The sequence below is a fragment of the Rattus norvegicus genome, chromosome 16, assembly GCF_036323735.1.
Source record: "Rattus norvegicus strain BN/NHsdMcwi chromosome 16, GRCr8, whole genome shotgun sequence".
Lineage (NCBI taxonomy): Eukaryota > Metazoa > Chordata > Mammalia > Rodentia > Muridae > Rattus > Rattus norvegicus.
In genome coordinates, this window is record NC_086034.1 from 5,239,592 (window position 1) to 5,257,101 (window position 17,510).

Here is a 17,510-nt window from a genome sequence, read left to right on the forward strand (position 1 = left end):
CCAGTGCAATCACAAAACACAGCCCTCTCAGTCACCATAACCTCTAGACCCCAAGACTAGGCAGGCCAGCAGTTCAGAACTGGAAGACAAAAAGCCCTTCCCACCCATTCAGGATCTACGGCTAAAATAAGCCCAGGGTCCCCTCATCTAGTGAGCTTTGCGCTGCAGTCTCTGTAAGACATAGCTGCCCTTACCCACCCCCATGGTCTAAGAATACAGGCCAATCTAGCCATGTGTCCCCTCCCCCAGGTCTGCAAACTGGACAGTTCTGGAAACAGGGCACTCAAGTGTCCCCTTGGCTGTGCGGGTGTGGGATAAGTGAAGACACAGACCTGGAAAGGGGGTGCAGGAACCAAAGGGAGAAGACCCCTGCCGGGCCTCGCTTATACCTGCTTCATTTGGTATCTGTGGCTGAAGGAGAGGCTTCATTTAGCAGCATGTGTTTGGGGTTAATTAAATATTAAGCTCTCAAATGGATTAGACCACCACCCCAGCAGGCTGTGGCCGCTGGGGTGGGCATGTTGTTTCCTGCATGCACGGTTGGGCTCAGGAGCTCGTTCCTAGGTTTCGGCTACTCTTAGTCACTAAACAGAATCCTTGGTTAAATAAACTTCATTCTTCAGAAACACAAGAAATGGATACTCTTAACCATCACCAAACATCCACACTTGGCAGAGTTCAAATGCCCTTCTAGGGGTTGGCTGGCAGAGACTTGGGGATAACTGGGAGAAAAGAGAGCCCCCATTTTCCTTTGGGTCAGGAAAGCACTGTCTCCCGGGGTACTGACTGGCTGTAAGGGTTAACCGCACTTTGCTGGTAACACACATCCATAAATATCCCAGGGCCAGGATGGAGGGACAGGCATGGTGCCCTCTGGGAGGCTTCACCCTAAACAAGAAAGCTGGCCTCACATGGTGGGGTAGGAGGTAGAAGGCGTCTTCTTGGAGATCTCCGTGAGTCATAGCCAATGGGAGAGTCGTCATCTTCTAAGAAACCTTGGGGGTGATGGTAGCCTCGGGGCCTCTCAAAGTCCATGGAGCTGCCTGGGTACCTGTTGTAATAGCTGTAGTTTTGCCTGGCATTTGGTGAGAGAAAACAGGGAAAGGTACATGTGAGGTTCTGTGCCACGAGCCTTGACCTAACTCCTACAAGCTCTGTCCTAACCCAAGTGGTAGAAGAGAAGCTTCCAGGTGGAAAGCAAGGACCAGCTCAGGAAATTGGGGCTGGAGGCTGTGTCTCGAGTGCCAGACACGGCCTTGGCACGGCACCATTTCAACCCGGTGGCCCCAGCCTGCTGAGAAGTGAGCCATAGGTCAGGGAGGGTGGTGGTAGGAGATTCTGTCCTCCTGTACTGGTTGCAATGTGTCTTTTTAAAAAAAGAAAAAAGAGAAGACTTATTTTTATTTTATAGATGTTTTGCGAGCATGTATGTGTGCTTTGTGAATGCAGTGCCCATTGAGACCAGTAGAGGGCATTAGATCCTCCTGGAACTGGAGTAAGTGATAGTTGCTAACTGCCCAGTGATACATGGCAACCTAGGTCCTCTGTAAAATGCCTATTTTAGCCAGCAGCATCCTTTCTACAGGACAGAAGTTGGAAGAGGCACCCTCTGCTTGAGAGAAGCTGCTTTTGCCTCTTGTCCCCCTATCCTCAGGAGAGACCCTTTCATTGTCACAGGAAGCAGGGGTCACTGAGACACCAGCCAGGGTGCTCTGCAGACACAGCCAAGGCTGGTGTTCCTAAGTTAATATGAACTCATCTCTCAGTCCAGATGTAGTGGTGTACACCTTTAAACCCAGCACTTGAGGTAGAGGCAGGCAGATCTCTGAGTTCTAGGACAGTGTGGTCCACAGAGCGAGTTCCAGGAGAGCCAGTGCTAAGTAGAGAGGCCCTGCCTTGACATACCCACCCCCTAAAACAATCTAATATCTGAGATGGCAGGTTCTGACAGCAGTAGAACCTGTTCCCAGGCCAAAACCCTCCCAGGGGTCCCAGGGGCCCCTGGTGAGATAAGGCTTGAATTCCAGCTTCAATGTACCAGAGGGATCCTGAATGTGGCTATCCGAGCCCTGAGAGGGAACAGAGTGGACGAGGACTGGTTTTCTGAACCCCGCGCAGGCTGAGCCCCTCACCTGCTCCAGGTGGGAGAACTGTCATCCTCACAGCACTCCTCGCTACTGAAATATTCCTGCTCCCCGAAGCAGCGGGGGTCTCGGAAGTAGCCGTGTATCTCAGGGTCTTCACGGCAAATGGTTGGAAGCTGCTCGTCTCCTGACTCAGACCTGCAGTTGGGAAAGAGATCTGAGAGATCCTTCAGCCATGCCTCCTCTGTCAGGTACCAGCCTGCATCCTCTGTCAGAATGTCTGCTTCTACCTACACATCCCTGCCTCATGGCCACAAGACTACTCAGGCCCTGGCCAAAGTGCCCTCAGAGTCCTCCACTCTGTCAGGAGTCCCAAGAAAAGCCCCTAGGTTCCCAGACACCTGCTCCCACTCCCCTGCCCCAGCTCCAGCCAATGTGACTTCAGAACCTGGGACAGAGATCTGGGCCCTGCCCACTGCACCCTGTCAAATTGAGGTTGCTGAAGTTCTGGCTTTTGTGCCACCAAAGAGGTGTTCCAGGAAAACGTGTCCTGCAGCTTTCACAGGCTGCCCTGCCCCAGGTCGGAACACTATTCCCATGAAATACCCTGCCTCCTCCCAGCCTCAAGCCACAGGAGCCCCAGTGGGCTCAGGGACATCAACCTAGAGCGCTGCATTCACTCACTCCTTGGGCCAAGAACCTCCTGATTTTACTAGAAGGAACGAGCCTGAAGCCCTTTCCTCTCTTGTGCCCAGCAAAATGACCATTCCACCCATAAGTAAGTCCAGTTAACATATGTACATGAGAGCATCTCAATACACACACACACACACACACACACACACACACACACACACACGGAAGTTAACCAGAGCCATCTGGTGCCTGGTTTTTAGGATGTCTGGTTTATGCTTCTCCTAAGCCCACATGAGAATCTGGAACCCTAAAGCCGCTAGACCTCCCCAGCTCTACAGGGGCAGGGAAGTGGGGAGACTGACAGGTATCAGTTCCTTTGTGAGAAGTAAGTGGGAACTGCCCGTTCGTGGATGCAAAGCTCTAGCATTTTGAGAACATTAGATACTCGGCACTGAGCAAATGCAGTGGTTGTAAAAGGACGGCACAGTTTTAAAAACAAAGACAGAAGCAGCAAGCACCTACCTAATGTAAGTTTCATAATAGCGGGTTCTATCCAGGAAAAGCATACCATGGGAGGGAGGGAGGAGAAAAGAAGAGTTAAACATTTCCAAAAGCATTAGATGACAGATATCAGCCTGTCTTCTGGAGTGGGGCTGGGCGAACGACAGCTTGCTGGCCAGCTCTGGCCCACTGTCTGTGGTCATGTGGCCTGTGATCAGGGGAGAGACCTTTACACTTATAAAAGGCAGAAAACAAAGTAAAAAGAAGAGAACCCTTTTGCCCTTTCCAATCCTACAAAGTCCAAATGTCGGTGTCTACACACACACAGCTCTATGGAAACACCACACCACTTCATTTAAGATCGTTCCCTGGCTGTGTTCACCCTGCTATGAAAAGTTGGGTAGTTTTGCAAGAAAGAATGAATGGTCCCCCTTTCATTCAATACTGGCCCTTTACAGAAGAAAGCCACCCCCTCACCCCAAAGCATGGTGTCATAACCGAGGAAGGTGAATTCTGTGACTGCGGTTGTTTTAAGAGGACACCCCATGCCGCAGGCGGATAGTGGAAGGGCCCTCCCATGGGCAGTATAAAGAGAGGCCAAGAGGCAAGTGGCACTCAGGTTCAGGGAGTTTCTGTGTACCAGAGCCCAGGGCAGAAGACTTGCCCTGCAGAACGGGCACGACAAGGGCAGACACTGCATCATCTTCTCAAGGTTTACCTTTTAATACTGGACCTTCTTTGAAGCTCTCGGTCGTGCTTGTAGGAGTAATGGCCGTTTTCAGACACATGCTCAAGGTCCCCAATGCTGGGCCGCTTTCCGTGGGCAGCTTTGGACATATTGGCGTTATTGAGATTGGCATTTGTGGAGGTGGGAACTTGCTTCCCTATGGAATTATGGTTATGATGGTTATGACACACCGAATTTCCTGCTGGAGGAAACAGCGGTTTCTCAGTATCACTTGCAGGTGGAATTGAAGGCCTTTGGACATGCAGGGGACGGTGGGTGGTATTGGTCTGCTGAAGGGACTCTCTCCTATCACTATTAACATGATTGACATAGTTTCCAAGCAGGGCACCATTTCTCTGCAAAATAATGGGAGACAACACCAGGTAATTTAACAAGTAGTTGATGCAGGCTAGCTACGTCAGGTCATTCTTTTTCTCTACACGAAACACAAACTCCTAGGCAAGCTCCAGAGGATCCCTGGGTAACGACGACCTGAGCACCTCTTTCGGTGGTCAGGTGACCGTACTCGTGTGGCAGTGGGCCCACCTGAAATGAGGAAGGTTACCAAGCCCTGAGCTGGGGAGCTCTCTGCTGCCCCTTGGGTATGTTCTTCCGGTCGCTCCAGGATGAGGTGACTTAAGCCCAGCTGGCTTGGTGGGTAGCCCCAAGGTGGGGTACTTGACATTTTCTCTGAGCTGGGAGGTTGAGGGCTGGCCGGCTGGCAGATCAGGGAAACTGGCTGGAGCAGAAGGAAGGCAGCATGCACAGCTGCTAGAAAGACCCAGAATGTTCCTGGACTCTGGTCAGTTGGCTGTGGCCAAGCTGAGAAGCAGATAACTGGGGATAGGGAAAGCTCAGGAAAGGGGCTGGTCCGGCCCACAAGAGGTGCTGGTGAAAGGAGAGGTCCCAGGGTGGAGTGGGGCAGGATGTGCGAGCCTTTCTAGCCCCAGCCACCAGTCTGTACTCTCCACACTCCTCTGTGGATCAGAACCACCTCAACCAAAGCCCCGCCCCATTATTTCCATGTGGCCAGTGAGTAGCTATTCTGGAATAATTACTTTGAATACATCTTCCTCTTCTGGTTTGGAGTCTTCTGGTTCGTCATCTTGCAAGTCACAGGATATAGCCCGTCGGATTTCTGGCCCAATGTCATGCAGGGTCCTTAATCCCGCCTAGGTCAATGAGAACGGCAGAACAGATTAGATGTCAAGGAGCCCTGGGTCCAGCCTCATGGAGTGGTGAGAGGGAAGCTTTCTCCAAAGGCCAAGCCAAGGAACTACTGACTGACTGTAACTGTGACCTAGGCTGTGAGGGATGGAATGTCCGTAGGTCCCAATGGAGCTAGCTTGGGCAGATTAGATAAAGCCTGTCATCAATTAAGTTCCCCATGAAATACCCCACTTACAGCATACTACCTGGCTACCAGTCCTAGGGGTGGGTCACAGCCAAGAGTGTATGCCCCTGACTAACTGACAGCCTTCAGAAAGGCTGCTTCTAGAGAACCACATCCTGAGCCCCAAACAGGGCGGGGAATATCATCTGATTGTCCCTAAGAAAAGAACAGAGGGACAAGAATTGCCTGGCTGCACGGAAATGAGCTGGCTTAGGTGCGGAGAAATGAGCAGCCGTTTGGGCCACGGACTCACTGTAAAGCATGGACAGGTGGGTGACATCATACATTGCAGTCACCAGCACACTCAGATCACAAGGAAACAGATCAACAGTCACACAGGCTCTTGTGCAATGGAGCCACTCCAGCTCTCGGGGTATCCTTGGCTAAGAACTCACTAGCAGAGGTACTAGGCCACACAAACTGAGGTATGACTGCCATCTCCAGACAGTACAAGACCCAGGGGTGATAACTCTGGGTTCTAAACTTCCCCCACATACCCTCCCTGCTGGCCTTCCTTAGCCCAGGGGATCACTTATGACAGGACTGGGAAAGTCTGCACTGCTCACAGCTGTGTCCTTTCTTCACGGTGCCACACAGAAGGTGAGTAGCATTGGGGAGGACGGAGACAAAGAGCAGTGCTCATGCCTGAGACACTCTGTGGTGAGACAGATGCTTGGGAAAGGGAAAGGGAGGGAGAAGAACGGGGGGGGTGGAGGAGGGGAACAGAGTGGGCTAAGCAGGGCTGGAACCCCTGGTTGGAAAATACTTAAAACTGGTCATCTGCAGACACCAGTGGTGACAACGGTTAATTCAAAAGGTGAAGTTGTTGAGAAATTTCTCAAGCGGCCCTGCATAAAACAGCCGCACGCATCCATAAGAACATCTGGTTCATCGGTTGGTTCTGCAAAACGGGCGAATGGGGCTAGTTTGTTCTGAACCATTCTGTGATTGCAGACCAGCAGGTCCTTCTGTTTCATGAGTTGTAGGGACAAGGGCCATGCTAGGGAACTGAAGTCTTAAGGGTCTTGCCTAGGAATGTTAGGCAAAGGAACCTTAGTTCCTGGGGTAGGGGACAAACACACATTGCCAACTAAAACTGGCAGGAAGCTTAAGCATGGCACCGCAAGCTTCTTACGTAACCGCAGAATGCGGTAAGGTCAGCTTTCCAGCATACATATCAGTGTGCAGGAGAGACAGGCACATCCTGGGCTCCCAGACAGTTCACCACGTGGCCACAAAGCTACTTCCTACTGCCCTTCTAACTGCAGGCACTAATGTACATGTGCTATTCAAAGTGTGTTCTCTCTCTCCCTCCCCCACCCCCAATTCCTAAGTCAAGCACACTTTCTAGGTCTGCAACAGACCCACCTCTATTCCTCAGGAACACCATGGAGGCAGCTCCAGGGGTGTGTCGGTAGAAGGTCTTACTCAGAACAGTGGCAGGCATGTGAAGAATGGCCACACATACCCACTCGTTCAGTTTCTAGCGGGCAATTCTCAAGACACAAGAAGCTTGGTGAAAGTCCCCTTGTCTGCCTTTTCGAGAGAAGTCTCTTACATATTTGAAGTTCAGACAAGACACAATGCTCGAAAACCCCTGTTGCATGCATCATGCCCATCGTGTTTGATACTCCCAGGTACAGCGTGCACATCAATGCAGATTTTTCAAGACGTAGGGCCAGGAACATTCGCTAATTTAAATAACAGTCTTGCTCTCATTTGACTAACTGGACTAGGTATGGTTAAAAGAAATAGAAAACTATTTATTTGGATAATTTGTAACATCATCCTTTGTTGATGAGTTGACATTTCACTGAAATACACATGTAACAGTTACATAATGAAAACAGAAACTGTCTCCCACACATCTTCAGAGTTACACGAGATTAGGATGTCGTTGACAGGGATGGGCAGTAAACAGACAGAAGGTTTGTTTGCAACATAAATCATGGAGAGGGTTGACAGGTGGCTTGGGGTACCACTTCCCCAAACAAATAATGACAACATATTTATTTAAAGAGACAGGAGGAGAGAAGGCATCACTCTTCCCAGATGTGAAAGTGGAGGGTTTTGAACCCATGATCCTAGTTCGCAAAGCGCACCTGGTAAGAGTGGGGCGGATTCGCTCTCTTGGGTAGGACCTGGGGCAGGGGACCAACACATAGGTTCCCAACTAGAATTGAAATGGAGCTTAAGCACAGCACCCTGAATTTATTACATATCACAAAACATGAGAATGAGAATTGTCCTAGCACACATATCAGGCTAAAAGGTAGCTTAGGCTGTTCCCAAATCCCATAGGCACAGAATCCAGTGTTCCAGAAGTACAGACCACTACCTTAAACCCTCAGAGAATTTAGTCATTCACAACACTAAAAAAAAGTATTTTTTTCTTGCACATTACAGTCAGTAAAATTTTCTACTCTTTCATATTTTGTATATCTATCTCTATCAGCAAAAATATTGTTTTAATTTGAAATGTGGTCATTAGCACTTAAATCCACACAGCCATATAAAGTCATTCCATTAACAGCACAGTAGAGTTATAGTTTTGAATAAACACAGAACTGCTATAAAATATAAACATTATTGACTCATTTTAAGATGTCCAATCTTACAAAATATTAAACAGGATCAAGCCTAGATTCTGGTTGACTTTAAAATGCTAGCTGTTATCATAAATATCTGTTTTAAAAAAAGAAATGTTGGCGTTTTGCCTGTAGACTGCTCCTTTAAGTTTTAGACACCATTTAATTGGAATTTTATAGATATTTACTCTACTTAATGATTAAGTCACCAAAAATATATTCTCTCTAAACATCTCTGAAGCAACAGGATAAAACAATGCCCTGCTGTGGGGCAGAACTGCCCATTTTCCTGCCTGGTTCACCCGCAGGGTGGAGTGCTGTCTGTCTGGATGCATCTGAAAAGCATCTGCTGCCTGCTTCCTCGGGCCAGCCATCTGCCAACTCTCACTCCACAGCACGCACACACAAACACCCAGCCCCAGCCCAGACCTACGTACGTACGCTGTAGCAGTGGAGGACAGACAGGCAAGTCTCCAGCCGGCCCTGGGAAAGGCCCTCCATCTTCACGATGTGGGCGCCAGGGCTTTAGACTCCTGCCAATGAGCACTACCATGGCACAGCCCTCTCCTCACCCAGACACGCCTCATTTAACCAAAGCCGCCTCTACGCAGTCACCTCTCGAATGACAAGTTCTGGATAATGGGGAGGGGGAGGGGCAGGACTGGGCCCACACTCAGTTACAGAGAACGGTTTTAGATTAGCTCTCTGTCAGAAGATGGGAGATTAAATTCTGACAGAACGAACAGGTTTGTCTACGTTCCGTCCCCCACCCCGCCCCCACCCCTCCTCTGCACACATGGGCACACCCCTTATTTTATCATAGCCTCCCTCCAGGAGGAATGTCATGGCGTGGCCTTTGCATCCATTGTGTACAGTTCTTGGGTTTGATATAAAGGGTTAGAGTCACAGGCATGACACGCCATTACTCAGCTGCAGACAGCCCCCCTCTCCTTGACTAGTCATCACACCAGGAGTAGAAGGGCGGCACTAGGCTGGTCAAATCACGTGTGCCACCACATTCTGAAAGCTACAGGGGATATTTAACAACTTTACCTCAGCCACCTATGACGGCAAAGGACCAGAGAGACCAGTTGCAGTGTTCCACCTTATTTTGGTGGGGATTAAACCAGGGCCTCACGTATGCTAAGCAAGGACCACTGAGCCTCACTACCAACCCTTCCACCTCGATTCCTGGTTTAAGTTTGACATCAGAATCAGAGACATCTTTGAATGGTTCCTAAAAATGCAGATGGCGTTATATAAAATTTAGGCTCCAAAATTTTAGGCTCCCTTGGCAGTATTCTATTCCTGTCATCTTGAGCCCACATACTGAGAAGGAATGAGCCAAAAGGAGATGCAATGGGTTCTACTGTATTCCAGAACTTGTTAAAGCCTCAAGAAGAAGCTTTGCTCTTCCCAGGATGCCTAGCAACCTGCAGGGAAGAAGGTGGTAACCGTGTCTCGAGCACACACTCATTCAAGGTGATCCTTCTAACATAGGCAAGCAATTAGATCGCTCCCAGCGCATGGACTTCACGATGCTCTGGGGCCATCGCACACACCCTTATTCTCACCATTACATCACCCCACAACACGGACGTGACAAATGATCCCTTACTGTTACACACGTACACACACACACACACCCTGATTCCCACTTGTGCTAGGCAGAGGTGGCGAGGATTCGAACACATTTCTAACACTCGCTAATTCTAACCACTGCTCTTCCAGGTCAGCACAGAGAGTGAGGCATGGCCACACCGCTTGACCCCTGACCTCAAGGACGTGTGTGTTGCACAGGCTGAGGAGGGGCAGAAGCAGCCCACTGAGGAGAGCTGCAGCTACATGGGAGCCTCCTGAGCACAGACGGTCAGGGCGAGGCTCCAGCATCTTCTGCCTTTAAGGAGAACTTTGGGTCATCTCCCCAGAGTGATGTTTCAAGACGTGGTCCATCAAGGCATCCTGGGGCAACTTCAGGGGTCCCTGGGGGTCATGTAAGACTGGATGCCCTTGGCCTCATAGATTCTCATTCTCTGAGTGTGCAGCAAGGTTTCCAAGGCTGAACGACAGGGCTGTCACCACCACCCGGCCTCTTTGTGCTTACGTATTCTTGTGTTTATAAAATTAATCGGCTTTGACTTATAAGACAGTAAATATTGATATACAAGGGCTCTTGATAAACTTTAAGACTAGGAAAGTTCCTAGGATCGAAATGTTTGGGAACTGCCGATCCATCTGTCTCTACCCAGCAGCACAGCCATGGTCTCACTGCGAGTGCTGCTGACTGATCTGTTCTCCACCCAGCAGCGTGGTCATGGCCTCTCGGTTAGTGCTCAGCTCTTCCTGCGTTTCTCTACCTCTTCCTCTCAAGTTCCAGTATGGCAGGCATGCTGTATACCATGGCTTCTTGCCCTCAACACTGCATCATGGGTTGTCTCTCTACTGTCCCAGAGTCAACTTTCTCAGGCCTGAGACATAACCAAGGAGAGTAAGTCTGCCCAGGTACCCCTCACCTGAGAACCCTAAGTTTTACTCACCAAGCCCCTTGCTGTGGATAACGGAGCAGTGATGCATTAGGCTACTGAAGGACACTGGGTGCACATTAGTAAAGAGAATGCGTTCATTAGAGTCTTTACTATTAGATATTTGCCTTAACTTTTTCACTGATGTCTTTGGGACCTAACAATGACTCCTCTCAGTACAGAACGGCCTTCCTCTCTCTTCCAGAAAGCTGTGCTGGTCATCTTGGGGACTAATTCTGAATTGGGTCATACCGTGACATTTGATTCGGAGAAGAGTCTACTTCCCACCCTGCTGTGAATTCCCTGTGACAGGCAGATGCTGGTCTCTGACACATTTGACCCAGGGGCTAAAAGTTTAGCACCACAGATTCAGGTGCTAAGTACCAGGTTTGCTGTACTTGTCTTTGAAGATTTTAAACATGACACCCAACTAGTCTCTTACATCTTCCTCTCCACCAGATGCTTACTCTGCTGCCAGGGCTCTGAGGAAAAATGGCACAGGCTCCTGCGGTTTCACTGTGACCCAGACATCAGGAAGCCTGGGCTCCTGTGTGTGGAAGCTGGAGGCAACCCTCTCTGATGCTGGCTGTCTTCCCTCAAGCAGCCTTGGCTTCTGACCAACCAACTCTGTTCCTCAGCAACACAGCCAGGACCAAGAGCCATCATTTGCAGGGATTCCTTAAATCAGGCTTGTAAGCAAGTTAACGTTTTCCAGTTTCTACAGGTTTAGGTGACACATGGAGAAAGGCCTGGACAATCCTACCCATTAGAACTACACGAGGATCAAGAAACAGAAGTGACACCAAGGCTGGGGTAGGGAATGTGGGGTAGGGGAGCTTCTCGGCTAAGAGACAGTCTTTTCCCCCCCACATCTGCAAGGCTAACCATTCTCTCTCGTTCAGGGTGATGTATCAGTTCCCTGTAGATTCTGACACAGTGGCTCACCGTCATCACAGAGGTAAGCCCGGAGCCCTGCCGGGCTAAGTGTTAGCCCTGTGGTTGGTAGAGCATGGAGAAAGGTGGGAGGGGGGCTGAGAGACCTGGATGATAGAGGCAACAGCTATGGGTACAGCATTAAGGCCAGACATGGATGGGCTTTGCTCTCTCCTGAAGGGGCAGGCATACCAGGGTGTATGGCTTGGCTCCCACCCACTCCAACACAATCACCCATGGGGGCTTCAAGCCATGAGAATGAATAAAACCCACATTAGCTTCGTGTCTCACTGTCATCCATACATGAGCCAAAGCTGGGCTTGTCAGCATAGCGAGGTCAGGAAGTCAGCCATGGTGTAGGAAAGTGAAGCCTCAAGGCTGGGAACCTCTGTGATCAAGGGCAAATGTCACAGCTACAAGGTGTGACTAGAGAAAAGCCCTTCTAGGCTTCCCTGTGAAAGGTCTAAGGAAGCATCCTGCCTACCAGGGGTTGGGGGAGTGCCCTACCATCTGAGCCTGGCCTTCAGGGTAGCTGCACCCCAGAGATGCTTGGAGAAACACTTCTTTCTGCAGAACAGGGCTGCACAGAGTCCTGGCTCCCTCTTCCTCAATTTCGACTCACCTCAACTCATTCTCTACTCCACCAACTCATCCCATCCACTAATGTAACACACACACACATGCACTCACACACGCACATGCACACACACACGCACACACACACACACACACACACACACACACACACACACACACACACACACACACACACCCTGCTCCAGGCCAAGCAAAGGAGATCAAGGAATTGGAAGCCCCCCCACCTTCTTCCTCTCCTTTTCCTTTGCCTCTTCTTTTTTTAGATTCGTCCCCCAAACTTTGAATACTGACTCTCCTACCTTGGCCATTTTGGGCATCGTAGACTAACTTCAGAGGTTAAGACTCGACCCCCTCTGAGGAGGTGTTAAGAATCTGACAGCAAAGCCCTCATCGACCAACGTTTTGGTCAAAAATCTCCTATTGTTACTACTTGGAAACGTGGTCTGGCTATTACCTGCTTACATCTTTATGCATTGCCTAGGATCTTAAAAGGGGGGAGAATTCTCGATGGATAACTACATTACAGAACAGAAAAGAGATCAAACCAAGACTTTCTTGAAGTTCTGGTAGTAAACAGGCATATGATATTATTATTGTTGAAGTCTTAATAATAAGCAATTATACGTCCAAGGAGCCTTTACAGTCACGTAGCGATTCCTCACAACAGCCCTGTGAGGTAGGTCGACATTATTACCCCCATTTTACAGTTGGGGAAACTGAGGCACAGAGAGGTTAAGTGTCTTGCCCAAGGTCACGCAGCAAGTGAATGCTGGAGCTGGGACTAGAACCCAGGTTCCCTGACTCCCAGTGTCCTTGAAACTATACCACACTGCTTCCAAAGAGGCGTCCCAGACTGGCTCTGAGTGCGGGCTAGAGACGAACAATGGTAGATGAGGTTTGGGTGTGGTGGCGTTTCCCCGCGGACACGGTAGGGGAGACGGAACCTGAGCTGTTGCCTGGTTGGTTTTGGCATGCGGGTGTATGTGTTAGTTTCAATGGGTGTGTCTGAGCTTCCTGGCCTTCCACCTACAGTGCATTCTGGACTAGGTCACTGCAGCAAGCAGGGCCGGGTGGTCAGGAGGTTGTGACGTGCTGGCACAGGAAAGGAACTCTGTCTGCTCAGTTCCAATCAGCCTGCCAGTCTTTGGGAGTCCGGGCAAACTAGGGATGCAGGACTTTGGGGCAGAGTCCGTTGTCTGCCTTACACAGGTCTGCTTAGTCATATATATATACATACACATATATATGTATATATATATATATTAAAAACATTATTTATTTTATTCACTGGCCATCGTCAGCAAGTTGTGTTCATTTGATTTCTCTGTGGGGTGGCTGCCCCTTTGCGTTCTCTCTCTCCCTCTCTCCCTCCCTCTCTCTCTTTCTTTCCCTCTCACTGAGTCTCTGGCTTGGAAGGGGAAAACATAACTCATATGTTCCCTTTCATGAAAAGGAGCCACCATGAGCAGTGTCCGCAACAGGCAGCCAGGGCTCCACAGATGAGCCACACACAGCCCGGCTTCTGCCTTCCTTCCTTCCTTCCGGAGGAGTGCCTTGCTCGCAAGGGGTCTCCCCAGGGCTTTGGTGCCTGCATTTCTCCTGAAATGCTGCTTCAGTAGAAATAAGCTCGAGGGGGAGTTTGCCCTTTCAAGGCCTTAGCCACAGCGCCTCCGGACTAACCAGCTTGGTGCGGTAGCTCAGGCAGACAACTCTAGAGCATCCGTTCAAGCATCTGAAACAAACGAATCAGCCAGTGAAATCTCATCTGAAAGCATCTGCTCTCCTCCTACATTAAAAAAGGAAAACACGTATGTGCGTATATACATATATAATTTTTTTTTTGGAGCGGTGCTGTGGCTTTGGGTGAAACAATACTTCTAAAAAAAGAGGAAGGAGTCTCATCGCCTTCCAGATTGAGGTGACATGATTAGCAGGACCAGCCACGGGTCAGATCTCTCGGGGAGACGCTTTCCTGTCTTTGGGTACTGAGAAGACCACAGTAAGAAACACTGCCGATTAAAGCTAATGGCTACTTGCATACCACCAGCATCTCCCAACCATCCCCGCCTGCGGCCAAGCCACAGACGTTGAAGCCGTTCAAGCTAAACATCAAAATCCCATAGAATCACAAATGCCGGGGTCCTCAGACCCAACTTCTAAACAGAATGGCTGCCTGGGACTCCTATGGTTCACTCAGGTGGCCTGTCACATGGGGTGCAAGGAGGACAGTCTCCTCAGACTCTAGGAGAGCAGACAAAAGGTTTGAACATTAAAATTAAGAGAAGTGAACAGAACTGTTCCCACTCTGGGATCTCTGGTTATCGGAGAGACAGGAGGCTCATCAGAGCGTATGGTGGGTGACACAGAAGCCCTCAGCTAGAGCACGGTAGCTTTGCGTTCGCATGAATAGGGAACCGGGACTTTCTGTGGCTGTGTGGCCATGCTCCTATTCTTCCTTGTTCCTTGTGGAAACCTACAGGTCACTTGGATGTAGCAACATGGATGAAGTGCAATGCGGAATCAAACTGAAGGGGATATGTTTATGCCGGATGACTGAGGAAACCAAAAGGCCAGATGCAGCTTCTCTCCGGCTCCCCCCACAGAAGGGCTGGAGAGAAGTGTAGTCGTCATGATGAGGATGGAGGGATGGAGAGGGTGGATGGATGGGGAGTGCACACTCATTCAGACCAGAGAGGCCAGAGGACACAGGTGCCCAGCTCCTTCCCATGCAGAGGCAGGAGAACCTTCAGTCACCACCCACCACAGCGAAGGCTGACACTGCAGTTGGTCTGAACGTGGGGAGACCGATCGGGCTGATCTATGGCATGGGATGGAGGTGCACAGCTTGGGTGCCAGCTCTGAGAGCTCTTCAGACAGACCTCACTCTGCAGGCCAGCACGCACAAGCTTGGCTGTTCACTTCTGCTCACACATTAATGCCACACTCCACATCCCACTCCAACCAGCCTGGGAGCCCCGCCCTGCCCTGCTTCGCCCACCCCACGGTGCCCTGCTGTCAGAAGCGTACTGCTTCCTTCTCAACCAGGCAAGTCCACCCTAGGCAGCTGTCTCAAGGATGCACCTTCCTCCTAGCTGCAGGCAGTGCCTTCCTCCTATGACCGGCCCTGGCTCCTTAACTGCTACACCACCCTTGATATTTCCCAATGCAAAGAAGGAGGCTTCCAAATGCACTAATTAAATGGAGGGTAACAAATCACATTTAAAGCCATTTCTGCAGCAGAGGAAGCCAAAAATGTAATTAGAATTATCCATCAAAGAGACAAACACTTTCTATTTTTAATGTTTGTTTCGGAATCAAATGCCTTTTTAGAACTTAACTGTCGAGATTATGAACACAACTTAATTTTCTATGCTGTGTACTTAATATAAATTACAGGCCCAGCCTCAATTCTCAATAGAACCCTAGGAGAACGTATTTATACCATCTAACTAGAAATATTTGACTTCTACCAATGAAATAAGATTCTTTCTTTGATTAACGAACTGGAAAAACTTAAATGGGAGGAAGCCCTCAGTATTGTTTTAGCACAATGTGGTTGTCTCTCACCCAGAACCTTTACAGCATTCTGCTGGCACCAACTCAAGGCTCCAAAAACTCCATCTGCAAAATGCGGTGACTTAAGCCATGTGTCATGTACGCTACTTCGGAATATCAAAACAATGCCACCAGAGTGAGCCTTGGGACTTCAAAAAAAGTATTCCCCCTCCCCCCCCCATTCATAGACGTCAAGTGTTTGCATAACCACACCCTCCACTGAGACCTGACTAGTCTCTTAACTCAGAGACAAACTGACTGCTACAAACTGTGACATTAGGTGTAAAAGAGGTCAAGTCCCCTTTAGAAAGACAAGTTTTGATCCCGTCAACTACACTTCTAGAGCAGCAAGTCATTCCAGGTAGGTAGAGGATACCCAGAGAAGTCAGAGATCCAGCCAGCCTCTTCTATGGGGCAGAAGGTCATGTGAGGGGGGACAACCTTCAGTGCACACCAGTTCTCTGCTAGTGGCCATCCTAGTAACGCTGCCACCAGGAAGGTATAAACCAGGGACCTACTCAAGTTTGCAAACTGGACTTTTTAGTTTTTGTCATCCGAGGCTACTTGTGAACCGTATTACTCTTAGAGTTAGAGCTGTCATTTTTTGCAAACCAGTTCAGCAGGAGGCTGAAAGAGCCTCTGTTCTGCGATACAGTGAGCCAAATGGCTAAGCCCATCACTCATTACCAAAAGGTCACATGATCAGGGAGCGAAAGAACACAGACTGGCTTTAATAGGTGCGGGTATCCACCTGTCGCACCAGCGTGCTATCCCCACCTCCAGACCTGGGACCTCACCCTGAGTCAGCTGGTCACTGTCCACGAGGTCACCTACCAACCTGAGATGTACAAACGCCCCCAACATTCCCCATTATCCTTCTTCAAAGTCTCTCACAGCAAGATGGCAGTCAGGCCTTCGCTTCCACAGTTGTCACCCCTTTGAACACACAACAGTGCTGGGGATTTGCTCTTCGAGCACAGTACGTGACTGTCCCAAGTTGTACCTTATCGACACCTATGAGGCCACATCCAAGAACTGTGAGAACCCCTGTTGGGTGTCAAGGTTGTTTTCATGCCAACTTTTCAAACCACAAGGAAAATGTCTTTCTTTGTGATAGACTTAAGGCACTCCAGAGAGCATGGTGACAGGACTTGGTGACAGCTTGCCAACCTCTGTACTTCCCCTTTCTCTTCTCCTGAGTTCTGTCCCCAGCCCTCTTTAAACACCAGCCCCCCCTAAGCCACCTTCCCTAGCTCCCCTGCCTGCAAGGTCTAGCATGCTTCCTCGCTTCTTCATGCCTGCTGTCCACCCAGAGCTCTAGGCATCTCTGGGATTCTACTGCCTTTGGATGCCTAGCCCCTGATTGGACCAGATATTTCTAGATGCCACACTCACACTCTAGGGTCCTGGCAGGGGTAGCCTGTGCGTGCGTGTGTGCGTGTGTGCATGCATGTGTGTGTATATGGGTCCTGAGTTGGAAAAAGGGAGATGGGTCAAAGACTGGCCTATGGATGTGACACTTGCACAGTGGGCCTCACTGCCATCAGGAGATAGCACACAGAGACAGACACACCATGTGCACACACACATACACACTCACACACACACACAGCACACATACACACGCACACATGCACACACACAGACACACACACATGCACACACACACACACACACACACAGACACACACACACACACAGCACGCACTAGGGAGTGATGGATGTTATTGAAATGGACCAAAAACTGACAAGCCGTGGCATAAGAAACAAACAGAAGCAAAACAAAGCACTTGCATTCTGATGGAAAGCTGTTTTTCTGGGCAGCCGAACCCTGAGCCCGGGATTATGGGGGTGGGATGGGGTGGGGCCTGCCTCGTGGATGCTGCCTTTGGAGAAGGCCCGGGTAGCTAGGGTGTGAGGTGACATTCACTCCTTTCCCGTCATGGCTGTCCTGAGTGCTTTGCACACGTACCA

General features: G+C 49.7%; 1 protein-coding gene across 25 annotated transcripts in view; it reads right to left on the reverse strand.

The window, feature by feature from the left end:
• Cacna1d (calcium voltage-gated channel subunit alpha1 D) overlaps nucleotides 1-17,510 on the reverse strand; it is a 293,868-nt gene that overhangs the window by 5,910 nt on the left and 270,448 nt on the right. For 17 of the 25 annotated variants that reach the window (XM_063275281.1, XM_006252595.5, XM_063275280.1 and 14 more), the window contains 5 exons: nucleotides 5,007-5,120; nucleotides 3,940-4,304; nucleotides 3,243-3,269; nucleotides 2,133-2,282; nucleotides 912-1,075 (listed from right to left, as the gene is read on the reverse strand). In XM_063275281.1, coding sequence (XP_063131351.1) covers nucleotides 912-1,075; nucleotides 2,133-2,282; nucleotides 3,243-3,269; nucleotides 3,940-4,304; nucleotides 5,007-5,120 — 820 coding nt within the window. Of the gene's footprint in view, nucleotides 1-911; nucleotides 1,076-2,132; nucleotides 2,283-3,242; nucleotides 3,270-3,939; nucleotides 4,305-5,006; nucleotides 5,121-7,086; nucleotides 13,714-17,510 lie in introns of those variants that run through there. The other 8 variants (XM_063275279.1, XM_063275277.1, XM_063275278.1 and 5 more) reach the window with 3 other exon arrangements.